Source organism: Gavialis gangeticus, unplaced genomic scaffold (assembly GCF_001723915.1).
Source record: "Gavialis gangeticus isolate Ggan-Ray unplaced genomic scaffold, GavGan_comp1, whole genome shotgun sequence".
In the NCBI taxonomy this organism is placed as follows: Eukaryota; Metazoa; Chordata; order Crocodylia; family Gavialidae; genus Gavialis; species Gavialis gangeticus.
In genome coordinates, this window is record NW_017729031.1 from 9995648 (window position 1) to 10015189 (window position 19542).

At 39.6% G+C, this 19542-nt stretch overlaps 1 protein-coding gene across 1 annotated transcript in view; it reads right to left on the reverse strand.

Annotated features, from left to right (window-relative positions):
* ACVR2A (activin A receptor type 2A) overlaps positions 1-19530 on the reverse strand; it is a 90970-nt gene extending 71440 nt beyond the window's left edge. The window contains exon 1 of the mRNA XM_019522449.1: positions 18882-19530. Coding sequence (XP_019377994.1) covers positions 18882-18936 — 55 coding nt within the window. The 5' untranslated portion in view covers positions 18937-19530. The remainder of the gene's footprint in view (positions 1-18881) is intronic.
* Between the last annotated feature and the right edge of the window lie 12 nt (positions 19531-19542).

Genomic DNA, 19542 nt, shown 5'->3' on the forward strand with positions numbered 1-19542 from the left:
GGGGGGGGGGGAGAAGAGGAAAAAAAAAATTTCAGAACAAATAAGAAGCCCTCTCCAAGGTTTTTCTAAGCTTCATTTGTGATGGAAAAAGCTCTCAAGTAGTCTCACTGTGAACAAACCATAGGCAGAAGTTTGAAAACTTGAGTTAAATCTCAAAATCTAACCTCTGTAAAGGGGGAGACAACAAGACCAGAAACAACTAAAGGCACAAGGGTCAAAGTGTAGTAAATGAAAATGAATTAATATCTGCATTAATGCCTAATGCTTACCTACAGGAATAAATTGCCTTAGTTTACAAACACTTTAAGTTACAAAAAAGAGGAAAAAAGTTTTTGCAAAAAAATGTGCATTCAGAAAATGAAATAGTACAATAATAAAAAATGACAGTGAACAGCACTGGATAAAAATACATTGTTTTGCTTTAAAAGATATTCTGTCATAAGTTTCCATATGCCCTGTTCATTTTCAAAACCGCCTATAAAAGAAGAGAACACAAGTATTTTAAGTCTAAAATTTACCTTGTAAAACTTGGCAGTTCAAAAAATGCCTTCTTAGATGTTATGTACCTAATCCTGCTACAATTACGATCTCCAGAAAAGTAGATGGAGACACAATGGGAAGAGGAAAAAAATTTTTTATATTAAAGTCTTCAACAGCACTTTGCCACTGATTTGGCTTGGGCAGGGGAAGGAGGAAGGGAAGTAACCCACACTAGAATTGGGATACTTCATTGTGAGAGAAGCTTCATGTTTGTAGAAGAACTATATATAAAGCTTTTCCTTATTTCACTTGCCAAGGTCAAAGTTGTTTTCTCCTACCACAGATGATACTCATATACATTTCTACACATTGATTTCAGTGTTCATAAGGTCATCCACTACTACATGAAAACCATAACCCTCAAAATAAAATAACTTCCCTATTCATCTTTATTTTAAAGCCACATGCAAATAATGGTCAAGTGCTCCACTGCTCTTAAGATTCAACATTTTGCTATCACATGTCAATAACTAGCAACTGAACTTCCAGCACTTTTCAGTTTTTACAAACAGAAAAGCAGTTTATTTCCAGCAGATTATTTCCACCCAAGCCCTTAACTGTGCTTAATATAAGTTTACCAAATAGATTACATTCTCATGTACAGCCCAAGGGAATACATTCTGTTGGACAGCAGTAGGAAGTCTAGAAAGATAAATGAGCAGTCCAATTTTACTCATGTCCACTGTTAGAAGACAAGCCTCCTCTCCCCATTTTCAACTAATTAGTCTTACTAGGCACATCTACATGTATACTTAAGCGCAATTAAATTTAATGCACATTAAGTGATTTTTGGCAGGTGTCTGTCTACATGTGCAGGGACTTAACACTAAAGATAGTGCACTTGGCATTAAAATTAGTGCCAAGTCGCCACAGCCCTGCCATGTGACCCTAGTGGATAGGCAGACCCAGCACTAAAGTTAGTGCCAGGCCGTGTCTACACGTGTTAACATGCTTTAACTAATTGTGCCTAAGTCTGATACCTGCAGGTATCAAATTTAGGCACAGTTAGCCTAATTTTGCCATTTTTAATGTGCATTAAAGGTGTACATGTGTAGATGCACACCTGTAATGAGCATTAAAATTAGGCTAATACACATTAATACATTTCCTGTAGATGCGCCCATTTTCTCCATTGTCTTACAGCAGTGGTTCTCAATCTTTTTTTCATTTACAACCCCCCAAAAAATTAAAAAGGAGGTGTGAACTCCTTTGAATTGTAAGTATAGGTATTCACATACAAAAGATAACTGTGGTTAATCAAGTGCCATCACAAAGCTCATTATCATCTTCCCTGGATGCTAGGATGCTGTTCTTTTCTATGCCTTGAACTATTCAAGATGGTAGAATGTAGCTAATACAGGTGCAAACAGAAGTAATGACTGAACCACTTACAAGTGTAATAGTTTTGAAAACATTTCAGAAAGTATTGTTATGAATTGCTGGACATGCATACAGCCCCTGCAGTGCTCCCTGGCTAGAGTATTACAAACCATCCAGCTTGTGGGGCAGTACAGGGGGCTGTGGAGATTTGGGAGGGGGTGGGAAAATGAAAGAGCAACAGTAACATCCACCAGGAGGAGGAAGGGGCTTATCTGATTTCCACCCCATCTCTGGGGAGGGGAATTCTACCCAGTTCCAGCTGAGGAAGTGCTTAGTCTTCTCTGCTCTCCCTCCTGCTTCCAGTGTGGGATACTGGAGGACCCAGGGGTCCCACGCTGTGCTCCTTACAAACATACACAGGAGCAATGAAGCACTTCAAAACTCTACCCAATTCAAAAAGATACTGTTTTGCAGTGTTTGGAAATGTTTCAGAATTTTGCAAAAGGCATGTACTTTTGTATACAAGGCCCTATGAAATGTTTCAAAGGCACTTACAACACTTCAGTGTTTACATCCGTCCACATCCTAAGACATGTTCTCCAAAGTATCATGGCACTTCATCCTTATCTGCCATGGAGTGGCAAATAAAATATAAAAACGTAACCAATTTTTGTGAAAGGGTGACAAGACTATGATGCTTCAGGTAAGACAGAAATCCACTGCTTCCTCATCATCTGACACTAAGCATTTAATTAATATGTAACACCTAATTTAAAAAAAAAAATCTATAAGGTCAATGTTATAAGCTGTAAGCAAGAAAATGAGGAGAGGCAGGAACTCAAGTTGACTTAGGCTGGTAAACGAATCAAAATGGGAACAAGGCAGGGATGTAAAGAAGTGGAAAGACAGCTACACAAAAAAAACATACTGTATATGAAACTTAGATACAATCATACTTTTCAATACAAACTTCCAAAAAGGTCAATTTGTACATCAAATCAACCATCTACAAACTTAAAATGGACTTGGCTCTTATATTGCCAACTCTATGCTTAAAAAGAAGCTGTATACAGTGGTGTAACAGGCCTGGGTTGGCATCTGGGACACTCTGCCCGCCTCCACTCTGTTACTCTTAAAGCAACAGCAGCCTAGGACACTTTTGGAGATCAGGTATGTCTGTGCTACTGGGGCACAGACTCTGCAGGCGTGGAGGGCAATTCTGGCATTCCTCTTAACTTGGCACCAGGGACGAGTGCTCCCTCTCACCCACCCTTAGTTATGTCACTGCTTGTTTGCATATGCATTACACACACTCGCACCCCAGCAAAATCATCATCAACACTGAAAGATATTTTGAAAGTTGCACCCGCATCCCTGTGGTAAAAGAAAGAAAAGACTCACAGAACCAAGTGATTATGAGAAGCAAGTCCTTGACGGATGTGGATTATTCAGGAGCAAGAATTAAACCTTTTCTTTAATCTTTTTGAATGAATATAGGTAAAGGTACAGCACTTCATTTACCATAACAAATGATCCTTAGGTATTATACTTCTTAAATCTGTTTGCGTGGTTTTACCCATAAAACCCAGCTTTTGAAATGAGACTCAGCACAAAATTAACTATAGACAAGGGTGCCAGTTGAGTTTGAGGGAAGGGGGGAAAAAAATCCATGGAATCACTTACTAATAGCTTTACTACATGGAAAAAAAGTTGCCGGAAATGTAACTGAAGTCATAGCACTGTAAACAAGAAAAAGGTATATTACTACTAGGTACTACTGGTACAAAAAATTACTAGATCATGACTTCTCTGCCTGCAAAAAGGTTTTAGAATGATTGCAGGTACTGCATTGTTGCTTTGAATTTGAAAAAAAATGTTTCTCATTTTACAACTGAAAATAAGTTTGATAACAAGCCATACATAAATCAGAGATGTCTGATACATCTTCACATAGCTTAAAGTAGCTTTAAGCCATCATTTCAAATCAAGACCAAAGGCCTCTACTATCTGGCATTTAGTTGCCCATTCGTTTACAACTGCATCTTCCAGACTAGTTTTCTCTGTAGTTAAAAAATTAGTTTGAATGGATCCCATTCAAGGTACCCTTAGAAAAAGCCAGCTCTTAGCTTTCACTAGTTTTTTTTTTTTTTGTTTGTAGAAAAATACTACAGCAAATTCTTCTGTTGCAAAGACCTAACCAGGTCAGAATGATTTTGACACCATGGATTCCCCTCTGAAATCTCTGGGTTTATCCTGCAAGGATTACGTGCAAGTGATTGCATACCTAATGGTATTAGCATTGTGTGGCACCCCACAGCACCCCTGAATGGGTCTCAAGGCACCTCAGGGTGCTCTGGCACCTTAACTGAGAGTCAGTAAATTACAGGTTGCAGCTTGACCTCATCAGTGAGCTCAGACTGTAACATACCCCATAATGCATACCTGATGCTACAAAACTTCAAAACTGTGATTCACGTTAACTGAAAGAGTATTCTGGAGCATAAATATAATCCTCAAAGTTGGCAGTACCAGGCCATTTGAAAACTAACCATTCAGTTTTACAATAGAGACCCACTCAATTCTAAAGAAAGCTTAGGTAAGGGGAGAGCAAAACATGGCCTGCAGGCCACAGCTAGCCTGCCAGCCATTCTATCTGGTCTGCAGGGCCCCTAAAAAATTTAGAAAATAAATATTTATTTGCTCCTGGCTGCCTGTAAAAGATGACAGGTGCCAGGGGCAGCAGGACCAAGCAGCCCAGGCCCACCTCACCTCCAGCCATTTCCCTGCTGCCGTACCATATGGCTCCCAACTGCATTACCAGACCATGGAGCACTGGGCCACAGAGGAAGGGGTGGAGAGAGAGGTGTGTGCGTCTGTGTGATGGATTTTTCCCCTTAAAGGAAACAAACCTGGGAAATGAGGGCAGAGGGGCACCAATAGGGCTGGGGGAGGTGGGAAACCGAGGCTCCAGAGTGAGGGGCGCCAGTATAGCTGGTGGGCCTGTCGGGCTGTGAGTAAGGGTCAATGGCAGGGGCAGGGACAGAGTACCAGCATATCAGGGCTGTTCAGTCCCATGAAACAGCAGGGGTGGACAAACATCCTGGTGACTGAAGGGGACAAAGAGAGCTCTGGCTTTCCAGGATAGAAAAACCAAAAATCAAACACAAAAATATATAGGTACAGTAAAATCTCCACTATCCAGCATTTAACTAACTGGAAATTCCATTAATCAGGATTTCCAGCTGGCTGGCCAGATGTGTGCGTGGAGGGGGGAGTTGAACGCAACAGCAGTGTCTGCCACCACCCACTACCACATGCTGCCGCCACTCTGCGGATAACTGCCGCACACCCCTCCCCAGCTCCGTGTTATATGAAAATCCATGCTGGGGGTTTCAGATAACCAGAATGTTTACATAACTGGTAATCCCCCTACCAGGGGGATGCAGGATAACAGATTTTACTGTATTTTGAATTAATTTTAATGAACCTTGCCTGTCTCTCTTAATGACTGAGGCACTTGTAGTCTTCCAAATTGCTTTAAAGTTATAAATATATCAGTAAAACATTGTATTCAACTGATACCTATACATACACACATTATAGGTATAACTTTGATGCTTTTGCCATTTATATATGTGGTGGATTTCGAGTTTTTTTAATCAGAAAATTGGGGATTTTTTAAAGAGAAAACTAGGATCCCTGCTGATACATCATCCAAGTTTCACACCCATACAACAAGACAGAGATGACAACAGCCTGGTAGATGAGAAGTTTGGTTTTGCTCCTGATATCACAATCATCGAAGACATGATTTCAGAGGCATCCAAAGACAACACTGCCAGATTTTATCCATCGTTGAATAATGTCATCTATGTTTACTTTTTGGGAAACGCAGCTACCCCGGTAAGGGTAATAACTCAGTGTCCAAGGACCGCCCTCTTATTATGTACGGAAGAGCAGCTAGCTGGTTTGGGGTGGATTTGTATTTTGGTTTTCACAGAGCTGATCAAGTACAAGCATTTCATACACTTCACAGAAGCAATCAAGAGTGACCTGGAGCTTTTCAATTCAAGGGGTACACACAATACAACTGTCAATGTACTAAAGATCTCTAACGGATGTGTTGGTTATCTTGGATTTGGAACGTAACTAACCAACTGATGTTAAAGAGATTCCAGTCCATGCGATATTGAGTGCTTGACTCCAGAAGGAAGCCCGTCAGCAATGGGGTCTGTTGCCAAGACATTACTTAGGACAGTTGCTGGATTGTCATTGTGAAGGAGTCAGATAAAGGCAACAAATTTTGGTAGGCATCCAAATTTCATCAGCATCTCCCACTGGGCCTCTACTGGTTGATTCAAATGCTACAGCCAGGTCAATAAAGGTCATGTAAAGATCTTGGTGTTGCTCACAGCAATTCTCCTGCTGCTGTCTAGCAACAGAGATCATATCTAGCCTACCTTCTGAGTGGTCTGAAAACACACTGGGATTTGGGTATTATCTCCTCAGCAAGGAAATAGAGTTGATTGAGGAGAATGCAGGTGAGGACCTTCCCAGCTATATATGAAAAACAGACGTGAGGTCACTCAGACCTTCGATGCATATGCCTAGGCAGGCGTTTTGGAGGAGTGGAGGCTGCCCAGACCCTCGATCCCCACCTTTAAGCCACTGAGACACAATCCAAAGGCCAAACCGAGTCCAGATGTTTGGTGCCTCCATGGCTGTTTTTTTTTTTTTGGTTTTTTTTTTGAAGTGTCCAAGAATTAAACCGGGGTCTCCTGTGTGGCAGACAAGAATTCTACCACTGAACCCTGCCTAGAGGGAATCCCCCGTGGTAAGTTATACCAAACCTGCTCCTGACAGATTGGACTAACTTGCTCTTAAAGGCCTCCAATAATAGGAGATCCCACAACTTTCCAACTGCAATGGTTAACTATAACTACAGTTAGAAACTTTTTTGGTATCTAACCTAAACCTTCCTTATTGTTGTTGAAGTCTACTAATTACCCATACATGCTAGGGACAGAACAGGAAACGTTTAACCTTCCCCTTTTTGCAGTACTTGAAATTTCAAATCTTCTCTTATCTGAGCTAAGCAAACCTAATGAATTTCAAATTGTTACCACAGCTCATATTTTCTAGACTTCTCATCTTTTTTTTGTTTTTCTATGTACTCTAACAAGGTCCACATCTTTCTTTAATTGTGGTACCCTAAACTGGACATAAAACTCCAGTCGTCCAAACATATTGTCCAATTTAAAAAGCCTCTGATAAACTTATGAATTTGGTCAATCACCATGCCAGAGATATGCAGCTAGTGTCATCTCTCAAGGGTTGCTAGGGCAGAATGCCCATGCATAAGAGAGATGCTTCTCTCTCTGGTGCCAAAACACTCAACCACTGCCTCTTGAGTTTTAACTTGGTTGATTCACTATCTCAGTACTCAAAGTCATGCCATTTCTTGTCATCAATTTCTGTAGCTTTCTTTCAATAAAGTCTCTAATGCCTTATCTAATGTTGTTTATGTATTTTGTTTTTAACAATGAAAAACTGACCATTTGTCAATAGAAAATGTGAAAGATAATCACAAAACTATTAGTGCATGAAAGTGATGTCTCCATCAAGTTAATATGTAGAGAATTCTTGATTCTAAAACCATGGTTTATGGATCAGCCTTGCTATGTTCTCTTGGACCAAATCTAAAAAAAATAATAGTATAATTTCCAGCTAATCTGCAAAGCAAAAAAAACTGGTCACCTTGACCGCTCTGAAATTCACTAATTACACCGCACAAATTATAGCCAATAACTTGCCCTATTCTAGTTTCAGTTTAAAGTACCTTCATAATCAAAATACCGTCAGATTTGTGATACACATGTTTAATGACAATCTGGGTCAATTCTATGCAGTTCTAATAGGCTTAGTGCCTTGAAACTAAGAGATATGAAAACATAAACAAACCCCTTTGAAACTTAAAACAGATACCACCACCTACATTTCAAAAGCATCTATATGTAATAATGACAAACAGTGACCAAAATTACTGTAACTAGGAGACTATTACTATAATATCCCAACTGCATGTTCTATCCCAACCATGTAACTGGCCCATTAAAGCTATCACCCACAATAATCCTTGCCCCTCTTATTTCCTGGACTACCACAGCCACATTACTCCAACACTTCAAGTAAAAGACTTCCCCCACCATCACCCCTTTTTAGGTTTGCAGCAGCATTTCACAGTACTGAACCTAATCAATTATGCCACTTCCTCTATTGCTGTGGGTTGCTTACATAGACAGGAGAGGACTTTTTTTTGGCCACCGAACAAGCAAGGTAATCCTAAAAATCACAAAAGTTTGATAAAAGGATTCAGGTGTATTTAAATTATCTAAAAACTTGGTCTTAAAAATGTCTATAAACATCAAAACGGATCTAAGTTTTCAAAACACAAACAAACATCAAACTACACATCACTACAACCACTTGAACAACCTTTATAAAGGTTCAACTTTAAACTTAACAAGATAGTAAACAAAATAGAAGAAACACTTTGAAGCAATTTGTATTTGACAAATTTCAGAGACCTTAATCAACTAGGATTCCTCAGAGGTCTGTCCTAGGCCCAGTATTGTTCAACATCTTCATTTATGATTTGAAAAACAGGACAGTGCATGCTTAGCAAACTGGTAGATGATGCCAGGTTGGGTGGAGTTGCAGACACTCTGGAAGGTAGGGCTAGTATCCAGAATGATAAGCTGGAGAAACGGTCCAAACACCAAACATGAAATTCAAGAAGGACAAGTGTTAACTCCGCACTTGAGAAAAAATAATTACATGCACAAATATAGACTGGGGAATGAATGGCTAGGCTGCAGTACTGTGGAGAAGGACCTAGGGGCTAGAGTGGACTATCAAATGAATATGAGGCAACAAGCATGCTCTTGTTGCAAAAAAGCCAACAGCATACTGGGTTGTATTAATATGGTGTCATGTGCAGAGTCAAGGGAAGAGATTCTTCCACTACTCAGCACTGTTAAGGCCTGACCCAGAGAACTATTTCCAGTTTTGGGTCCCATATTTCAAGACAAATGTGAACAGAATAGAAAGAATCCAGGGAGCAACAAAAGTTTTAAGAAGAACTTGATTGTTTACTCTGAAGAGAAGACTAAGGAGGATTTGATAACAGTCTTCAAATACTCGAAGAGTGACACAGAGAATTGGGAAGGACTTTTCTCTGCAGCTGTAAGGGACAGGATTAGAATCAATGATCTTAAGCTGCAGCAGAGGAAATTCAGGCTGGATATTAGCAGGAGCTTTCTGCCTTCACGGGCTGTCAAGCACTGGAACACGCTACCTAGAGAAACTATGGAATTTCCATTCCTGCAAGTTTTTAAGAGCAGTTTAGACTAGGGATGTAATTATAGTTTAATAAAAAATTGTCCACTTAACCTACTCTAATTATATTGGTTAAACGATAACACAGCAGCTCAAACATGGGTGCTGCTGGGAGCAACACAGCTCACCTAAAGCCACAGGCCAAGAGAGATGAAGCACCTAGGAACAAGCAGCCAGGGAACAGGGAGGGAGCACAGGGAACTTTGCGCTACAGGGCCAGATGGTGCTGGCCTTGCTCACTGCCACTACATGCAGCTCCAGGGACTCCAAGAACCTAATCCCCACGCGCCACCATTCCCCCCAGACATACCCTCCCTCACACACTCCCATCCCACCCACCAAAAGCTCATACCCTCTCACTGTCCCCATCCCAACCACATAACCCCATACCCATTCACACCCACCCCACACATCCACTCCCCAGCCACACCCCCCACATAACACCCTGCACACAATATACAAGAGTGGGGCTGTATTTTGAGTTATTGTGCAATTGCTTCTAGATACACTATGCAAACACACACAAGTCAGGACAAAGATATACATTAAAAAAAAAAATTAAAGTAAATTATAGTAGACGTTTGATTTTTTGTAATACGATTTGGTTTTTTTCTGCTTTCAAGATGGCAGCACTCCCCCCACCCCACCCCCCCAAGGAGTACTTCCAGGGAAATGGGAGGGACTTCTGGCGGCAAAGGTCAGGGGTTCGAGGTAGGACTTCCAGTCCTAAGATTGCAACCAGGGGGTGGGACACCCATCAAGGGACAGGGCTACTCTTGCAGCCCTTGACAGCCGCAAAACTCACCCATACTCATTAAGCCGAATTAATTGCCTGCCCTGGAACTAACTGCTTAACTGATGAGTCACTGGACTGCCATTGTTTTCCTCTTTAACCTCTTAAGTGAGGGCTCCCTTCCCCCTCATTCCTCCTTTCCTCGTGCCTCCCCTGCCACCTTCCAGTTTCTGCTGGAGCACCACATGGCTTCCCTTCTCCCCCTTCCCTGCCAGACTGCACCCAGTCTTGTGCTAAATAATAACTCACAAAGTAACCAATTATCACTGGGCTTATCAGTTAAACAACTAAACATTTAATCTTTCACGTCCCTAGTTTGAACAGACACTAGACTAGAATGGTTTAGTCAAGGATGATTCTGTATTCAGCAGGGATTGAATGTATGTGGTCCCTTCCAGTCCTAATTTCTCATGAGCCTGTGCCACATATCTAACAATTAAAAATTTAGGAGTGACCCTCCATAATCCCCACTGAAAAGGAAAGACCACTACAGAAATGAGTATGAAGTCTCCCTAAATACAGTAGGACATAAGTCTGCAGATAAAAAAAATAAATAAAAATTATGTCTCTGATCTATAGTTAAAACTGCAAGAGAACAAAAGCAAAAACAAAAACTTTTTTTCTTTTTTTTTTTTTTTTTTCTTTTTTTTTTTAATATAATCACTCAAAGAACAGCCTCCTAATCTACGGTGACTTTGATCATGCTTTACTTTTTCCATATCTAAAAAAAAGAACATATATATTATCATCTGTAGTGGATAAATCTAAACCAGTGGTTTTCAACCTTTTTTCATTTGCAAACCCCTAAAAAACTGAAAGGAAATGCAGATCCCTTTTGAAACTTTGAATGGAGGTATGCACCCCTTTGAATTGTAAGTGTGTATAACCACATACTTTTCATTGATCGTAGTCATCTTTCGCGGACCCCTCAGACAACCTGTAGATGCCCAGGGGTCCACGGAACACAGGTTGAAAATCACAGATATAAAAACCACAGATATAAAAACCGTTACTTTTGCAGGGGGAGCAGAGAAGAACAAAACAAGAGAAAAGGAAAAATTTGAGAAAGCAATATTTATTGAAAAGTTATGTTTCTAAGACTTAGTCAACCGCTTAACATGGTTCCACTAAGACCAAATAGCATTGTCATAATTTCAAATAATTTTTTAAAATGCACGTATCATACTAAGGCCTAAGTCTTTAAAAGTTTAAATTTTGATATAAAATAACATGTATAGGACAAATAACTGCATTGGAAGTTTTAAAGAAACTAAAACTGGAAATTATTGGCTAAGCACCTGGAATAAAGTTCACAAAAGTACTAAACCGGTTGATGGAAATAACCTCTTCTGCAGTGGCAAAGAGAATATTATCTTTCTTTATTTCAGTTTATTCAGGAAATACTCTTGAAAGATTAGTTTACTCAAAACTGCAAAACCAATTGAGAGCTGAAAAGTTGTTTTATGAGGTGCAAGTGAGTTCTACTAGTCCTAAAATCTTAAGGGACAGAAGCAAGAGTTTGTTTTACAAACTACAAATAATATTTTATTTACTTACTAGATAAATAAATTTTGAATTCAAAGTATGTTTAATTATACATTTATGTATCAAAAACATTTAAGGTCACTTAAATTAATAAATTTATTAAAAGCTTGAAACCTATCTGACCCATCAAGATAGGATGATACAAAGCACAGTTTTATTTATTTTCTTTAAAAATAGGTCAGTCAAGTTCTAATAATGAATGACTTTTCTCAATGCAAGTACACTGACGAAACGTACAAGATATTTAAAGTAAGTATAGGTACAGCATAGCCTCCTGGCTAGCTAGAACTGAACTGTGTGGAAGCTGTATAAACAATTGCAAATCTATCTTTTAATGGTTATCAACCAATAAGACACAGCACCTCTCTGGGAAAGAGTTCAGAAGCAAAATAAGAAACGGTGATTACCAATTTAAATAATAAGCCTTTGTAAGGTTTAAAACAAGGCTTTGTACTGATTTTAAATTTGGTTTAATACAGATTACTTAAAATTAATCCACAATGCTCGACTCTAAATACTGGTAAAAACGTGAAAAAGGGTACAGCTTTTAGTTACTAAAAACCTTCCAAACTGACATAATGTTGGACCTCATGGAGTCTACAGAAAGAAAATCCCAGTGCATCTACTGCTGCGTGATGAAGTCAAAAAGTTTCCAGGTTGTTCTGGCTTTACTCAGAACTGAGCTGGCATAAATAAAATGTAAATACGTTACCTGCACACTTGCTTCATCAGAAAATTCTAGATAGAAGGAAGCACTAATGGAAAGGGATCACCTTCAAAGGTGGCGGGAAGAAGTAAAGCATGATAATCTAGCTGTTTTTCACAAGCAAAGGGTTCTGGTATAGCTGCTAAGCCACTACAGCAGTGGTCAAGCAGGGGTACTTAAAAAAGTCATAGGGAGTACACAAAATGAATGGGAAAAAAAATTACTAGAGGTACACTGATACATCAGTCCCATATCAGATTGGCACTGATACAAGGAAAAGAAGTGACAGTAGTCGGCTTTTTTGGGCTGATGTGGCCAATAATGTGGCTGATAAATGCACTGTGCAGCGCCTGCCATGGCTGTGCAGCACCTGCTCCACTTCCTCCCTCACTGTGGGAGCCCCGAGATGTCCCTCCATACCCTTCCCTCACAACAGACTTACCAGCCCAAACTGTTGTGGCATAACTACGATATAGTTAATGCATATATTAATAATGCATTTAACATTAATTTGTGTATCCTGCCTTATATCACATAATTGGTAATATTAAAAACAAGAAAAACTATAGAGGGGTACATGAGCTGAAACTTTGAGACAGAAGGGATACACTTGTTAAAAAAGGTTGAACTACGGGATACAGATGTATAAGGAGATGAAGCAGAAAAAGAAAAGGAAACAAAACAACACCAAAAACGACCAAAGAAGTATCTTCTTCCTCCCAGATGGCAGATGTTACAAACTTTTTGAAAAAGTATAAACCTCTACTAACCTTGAGGTAGGTATAAAAGGAAAAAAAAAAACCTTTCCTTCTCCCAAAATACTAAGTCAATAGTAATAATCCCATTACCACCCTCTGAAGCTGAAAGAGGGCAGAAGGACAAAAAAGTGACCACAGTTGTTGTCAGCTGAAGGAAGTGGTGGTATTGTGCCAGCAGAACTGTGTAGTGTAAATGAGACCTCATCCAGCTGCTACCTTTTGCCACCCCATATTAGCTCTACCATTGTGTCCGCTAACCAGTACTGGACATTTATCTTGGAAACCATTAAAACTGAGTTCCAAGTCTCAATGTTTTCTACAAGACTAGATTTCATATTTTGTCCTCCATCTCATTTGCCTCCCAAATATTCCACATAAAGCAAAAGCCATCGTTTTTACTATGTAGCTTCATGTTCAGGGAGGAAAAAAGACACAGAAGCTCCATAAGACTGCTCTAAAACAAAAAGCACAAAGTTCAAACAAGAGTGAGTAAGTTTCAGGGAATGTTTTCATAAGGGAAACAAATATTAAAGAGATGAGAAAATGATCTTTTAGAGTGAGATGGAAAAGCAAGTCACTTTAAAATATCTTAGATTTTAATAACATCACTTATGCAGGAAGAAACTAATCCACTCTAACTTCCAAGTAAAGTAACGTTAAAACAGTTGTTTTTTTTTACCATTGTCATCTGTAAGCAAACCAAGATGAAGCCCCAAGGATCTTTTTAGCAGAACAAGCAGGGATAACGCTTAGAAGCTGAAGGGAATAATTAACCCAGCTAGCATGATCAGACTGAAAGCTACTATACCAGGGGTGGGCAAAATCTGGCCCAGCAGCTGCTATCGGAAGCTGAGGAAAGAGGACTGTCCCCACAGCTGGGGCAGGGCATAGGCCAGGCAAAGCACAGATTTCTCTGCGCCTCCCCTCCCTGCTTCCTAGAGCAGGGCAGGCAATTATTTTGGGTGGAGGGCCACTTACTGAGTTTTGGCAAGCCATCAAGGGCCACATGACAGGCAGCCAGGGGCAGATAACTGTTACTTTCCTAAATATTTTAGGGGTGCCGTGGGCTGGATAGAATGGCCTGGTGGGCAGCACTTTGCCCACCCATCCTAGAGGCGCTTGGCCTGCACACTCTTGGCACTGTGGCTGCCAGCAACCAGGCCTGCATGGGACAGGACGCAATGCAACATGCCAAGTAGCTGTCCTGCCCGCCCATGTCTGCTGTGACAAGCCACTCGTGTCATGGCACCACTAGTAAGTCAATGCCAGCTGCAGGGAGGGGGCTCAGCTGAGAGCAGCTGCCCCAACCTTCCTGGTGCAGTGCAGCAGCAGCTCATCACGGCAGGCAGGACAGCTACTAGGAGCACTGCATCATGACCTGTCCTGTGCGGGTCCAGCTGCCAATGGCTGCGGTGCCAAGGCTGTGCAGCACCAACAGGAAGCCAGGCAGGGGGACGGAAGAGTCTGCACGTTGTGTGGCCCAGCCCAGATGCAGCACAGGAAAGCAAAGCAGAGCAGCATAGGTGCAGCCTTCAGCCCTCAGGCTCCCAGTGGGCCGGATAGGATATATTGGTTTCTCTCCTCCACCCAAGAGGGAGGAGGGGGTGTTGTGAAGAGGGAATTGTTCATCAAAACTCATTAAGTGACCCTCGAGCTCAAATAATTTTCCACTGCTGTACTATACCATTCAAAGATTATAGTAGTTACCCTTTAGCAGTTGCAACATATTATAAACAGTGACTTTGCTTCAAACCTAGAGAAGCCATCACGTCATCACGCATATGCAAACATGTCTTCTAAAACTCTTCCTTTTAAAAGTGAATTTGTATTTATAGTAAATATATGGGAATAAAAACGAAACTGGCTACAACTGCATCCATTAAATGGTCCTAAAGCACAGTTCTGCCAGAACTGCTGTTAATGCAATTTGTAATGCCAAAATGCCCAATATGGACAACAGTTTTAAACAACTGGAAGATACGATACGGTAACTCCTCTCACAAAGTTTGTTGTGCTGTTTCCAAATATGACTAAAACATCAATACAAGGCTATGATAGTACTTTAATCTAATGTATAAATCATACTTATGGAGTCACAGTTATATTGGAAAATTCTGTTAAATACGATTACAAACCCTGTTATGAGCATTGCCAGAAAGCTGGTTAGGAATATTTTCCACTAGTGATGAACTTCAAAAAACAGTGCGTGGTTACTGCTGTTTAAGCATAAAGGACTCTGTCACTGCTAAGTGTTTAGCTCATCTTTAAAATGTTTACTCATTTTATCACAGATAAAGAGGTGATTAGGCAGCTTCTACCACTAACCACGGATTGCTTACAGGAAGCATATCACTAGAAACAATTCATGAGTAATACTCAGGATTAAGTAATACCAAAAGTGGGAAAAACATCCTTTTATGTTTGAACCCCTCTACCCACTTGTTACAAAGAATGTTTTGATTATTTTCAGCTCTTCCAGAAAAAAAAGCTCACAACTCTGCCCTAAAGTTTTAGCAGTATTTTAGATTGTTTACTATAGTGTCCTTTAGTATCTAGCAGAAGTGGTATTTTCACCAAAGGTGTGATGGGGAAAAGAAGAGAAAGAGCTGAGTGGCCTCCGCAGGAGGAACTTTGATGATACTGGAGAAGAATTTCTAAACTATCGTTCTGTTTGCCAAAATGACTTAAGATACTCCCCACAAATTGACTGACCTGAGAGCTACAAAGAGAACATAATTGAGACAGCACCTCTTTGTTAGGTTTTCTTTGCTTCTCAGAAACACTTAAGTGTAAAAGGTTTAGTTTTATTTAAATTAAAGAAGAAATTGAAGACTTGGTTTTTTTTTGTTTTTTTAATAAAAGCTTGATGACTGGAGAAATATCAAAATGACATCATTTGTGTCAACAAAGTGAAGGCTAGAGCAATTGAGTGAAGTATTTTTTAAACAAGCAGTTCAAAACAAAAATCATTAACACTACAACTGATTATCTGGATTATAGACTATAAAACTTGGGGTGGGCCCTTCATTAAAAGGTGAAAGAGAAGGCACCAAAATGCACATTGGTTGGACATACTAGAAACTCTTTTTTTCACTTTTTAAAAGCAAAAAGTGAAAAAAAGGCTAAAAACAAAAAAACCCAACAAAATCAAAAAAACCCAAACCTTTATGTTTTAGAAATATTTTGCAATTGATCTCCAAGTTAAATGAAAAGCAGTATTTTGTAAGAGAATGTGATTTTTTTAAATAAATAACTCATACTAAGATATGTGTACAAAGCAATTTTAAGGCCCCATGTTAGTTCTTCCACTTTTTTCTTTTGTTTTTTAGAAATGCATAAAAAGTGCCAGTAGTACACACACATTTAAGCATAAAGCACATGAAAGAACATGCTGGAAACTTTCAGGCAGGATAGTTGTTTAATTATTTATCTAACATCTTACTGTAGGGAGTTTGTTCTGATGGGTACATTCCTGATTTTCCTTTCATCTAGAAGCCACTAAGTTAACATTTACTTGAAAGTGTTGAGGTAGACAGAGGAAAAGGGTGTCCATCTCTAATAAACATGGTAAATGGAATGGTATTTCTATTTCCTTGTTTCCTTGGCTGAGTTTGTATTGAGACAGAAAAAGCCAAGCAATCAAAAATGTTCCACATATACCCAATGTTTTAAAATGGTAATTTATATTTAGTAATGCAAATCAGATGCTGTCCCAGTGCTAACTAGGAGGAAGGAGAGGGTAAAGTTTTCACTTACATAAGGAGATTTAATACCAATAGTCTGTCCATGCATAACTTTAGCAAGTGGTTGTAGACAAAGCTATTAAATTAAAATGTAATCTGATGCGAGCTGAACACATGCAAACACAGGAAACAAAAAAAATTGCAACACTAGAATTAAGTACAGAAATCCCTTCATAGTGGCCAACTTACTTGAATGAAAGAGCTTTAAGCAGAAATGCCTTTCAATCCAGATTGCTCAACTGCATTGGTGGAAGAAGTTGCATTTTCACTTCACAGTTTAAAACAGAACAAAACATGAGAAACACCAAAAACACTCATGATTGCACCATCGTGCTAGATTTTTAACTATACACATCGTGAACCATAGCAATATCATAAATCTGTAGAAAATAATAGGTAACAAAATATTCATAACGTCTGGAAAACAGTGATATTATACAATTAATATGAACTGTATTCCATAATTTAACGAGTTAGTTTTCTGGTATTTCCATTTCCTTAGCTAGAGTAGACAAGATTAATATTTAACATCAGTTCTCTTGCTGCCAATTACAACAGTGGCCAGAAGCATGCTAGAGAAGACTGTGGTGTGGTTTAAGTTGTGACTGATTAGTAAGCAAGATAGATATATGAGAACTGCTCCGTGGCTGAGGCAGTAGGATGATAGTAATGAAGTGAGGGAGGAAGGAAGAAATAAAGAGGACTTGATGAGCATAAAAGTCCTTTCAAAATGTCAACAAAAGAAACTCCTGAACTCAAGAACAAGTTGTTTTTAAAAAGATAATAGCTTTATTACTTAATGTTACAAGCCAAACTTTCACTGAAAGACAACAAAAGCTTCAACCACTTCCCTGAAGGCTACTGTGCTTCATTTAGGAAGGGAAAAAAACCCAACAAGAAAACAACAACTAGTATCATTTTTATCCGACATTAAAGTGTCCCGCTGTCTTTAATGTGTTCTTCCATTTAAACAGACATGATACTTTTGGTTAATTTCTGGCAGTGATCACCATTTCACAGCACATTCAGCCCACACAGAACTGATCAATAACATTACAGACACAAGACTAGACTATCCATTTAATAACCACAAGGAAATGTACCATTCAGCAGAATCCTACACATTAGAGTTTCAATTTAAGAACACTTTCGTATAGAAAGCAAGCCATCTACGTATGGAAAATAAAATGAAAACGTGACTAGATGAAGCCAACTGGAAGAACCATAAGAGTACTAGGCAATTCCACTTTTACACACTATACTGAACAGAAGGTTAAGAAGTCAGCTACATAACGGGTTGGAAATTTAAGACTGATTTCAGATCAGTTATGCTATCCAGGATTAGTAGATGAATGTGGCCTTTTGTGGGAGTGCTGAGCTCCCAGTGAGTGAAATGGTATTAAGCAATTCTTCCAACCACTGGTTGCTATGAAAAAAGTATTTTGACAAGCCTACAGTTCTCAGACATTTTCCCACACGATTAAGCGCAGCCATTTCAAAGTAGATTTTCAAATGTAAAGTTAAAAGAAGCACCACATATTAGACCTCAGAAAGATAAGTTTTGCAAAATATTTTATGAGGCAATTTAAAAGCCTGCCCTTGTGTACATGTGCGTCTATATATCACTAGCTAATACTTTCAGAATAGTAACTATTTTTAAACACCACTACAGGACACTGAAGCTCACCACTAACTATTCCAAAATAAGAGACCTACAAGAAGGTTACAGATATTGTCTCATCACGCATTTTCTTAAACTGTTTTAAATAAAAACATGCAACTAATCTACCATACAGTCAGTCAACTTTGAAATCAGTAGTTTGCAAAGAAAATGTACAGTTAACATAGCAACAACTGAAAAAAAAAAAAAATCACAGGCCACGTACACTGGAAATGCTGGATGACAGAATCTCAAGGCTAATGAACAAAAAAAGGCGGCTGTCACTATTTTCATCCTAGCCACTCCGTCACCTCAGTTACCAAGTCAGACAGGATTGAGAGTGTCAGCTGAAGTTTGCAAGCTGGGCTCCACAATTATCAATTTAAATGGTAAAAAAATTAAAAGGAGTTTTGCTCACCTGAAGAACAAGAGATAAGAAAAACAGCAAACGCCAACTTGGTGGCAGCTCCCATTTTCCAAATACACTTAGAACATAGAGATGTTTCTAAGCTGCCAGGTTCCTGGGTCTTCCAAGTAGAAAATCCCCACTCCCCCTTTTTTTTTTTTTCTTCTTTTTCTTTTTTACGCACCGGTTATAAAGCAATCTAAAGCAACAGATGTGGAGAGGAGAGCGTTCGTAAAATAGTAAAACCGGATTTTTCTGAGAGACTGACGGCCCCTCCAGCTCTGTCTGGAGAGATCCACAGTACAGGGGGGATGTGTATATTTGGAAACGTAATTCAAAATACACGTGTCATTTGGCTTCTGTACAAAGGGTGGCAAAATGCACTTCATAAAAGCACGTTAAGAATCCATTTAGAAAAAGTTCACGGGGGAAACCGTTGGCTTTGCTGTTTTGTTTTATATAAGAGAAATAATTAACTGTCAAGAATACAGCTCCACTCCTTTTTCCCCCGTCAAGCTCCGAAAAGCATCCTGGGGAGGGCTGGGCTGCAACCAGCCAGCAGCTGTCTTCGGCTCTGCAGTGTGTGGTGCTCAGGCGAGAAGCCACCAGCGTCCGAGAAGAAAACCCCAGCGAGCCCCCGAGGCCGGCCAGCAGCCCACCCGTCCGGTCGAGC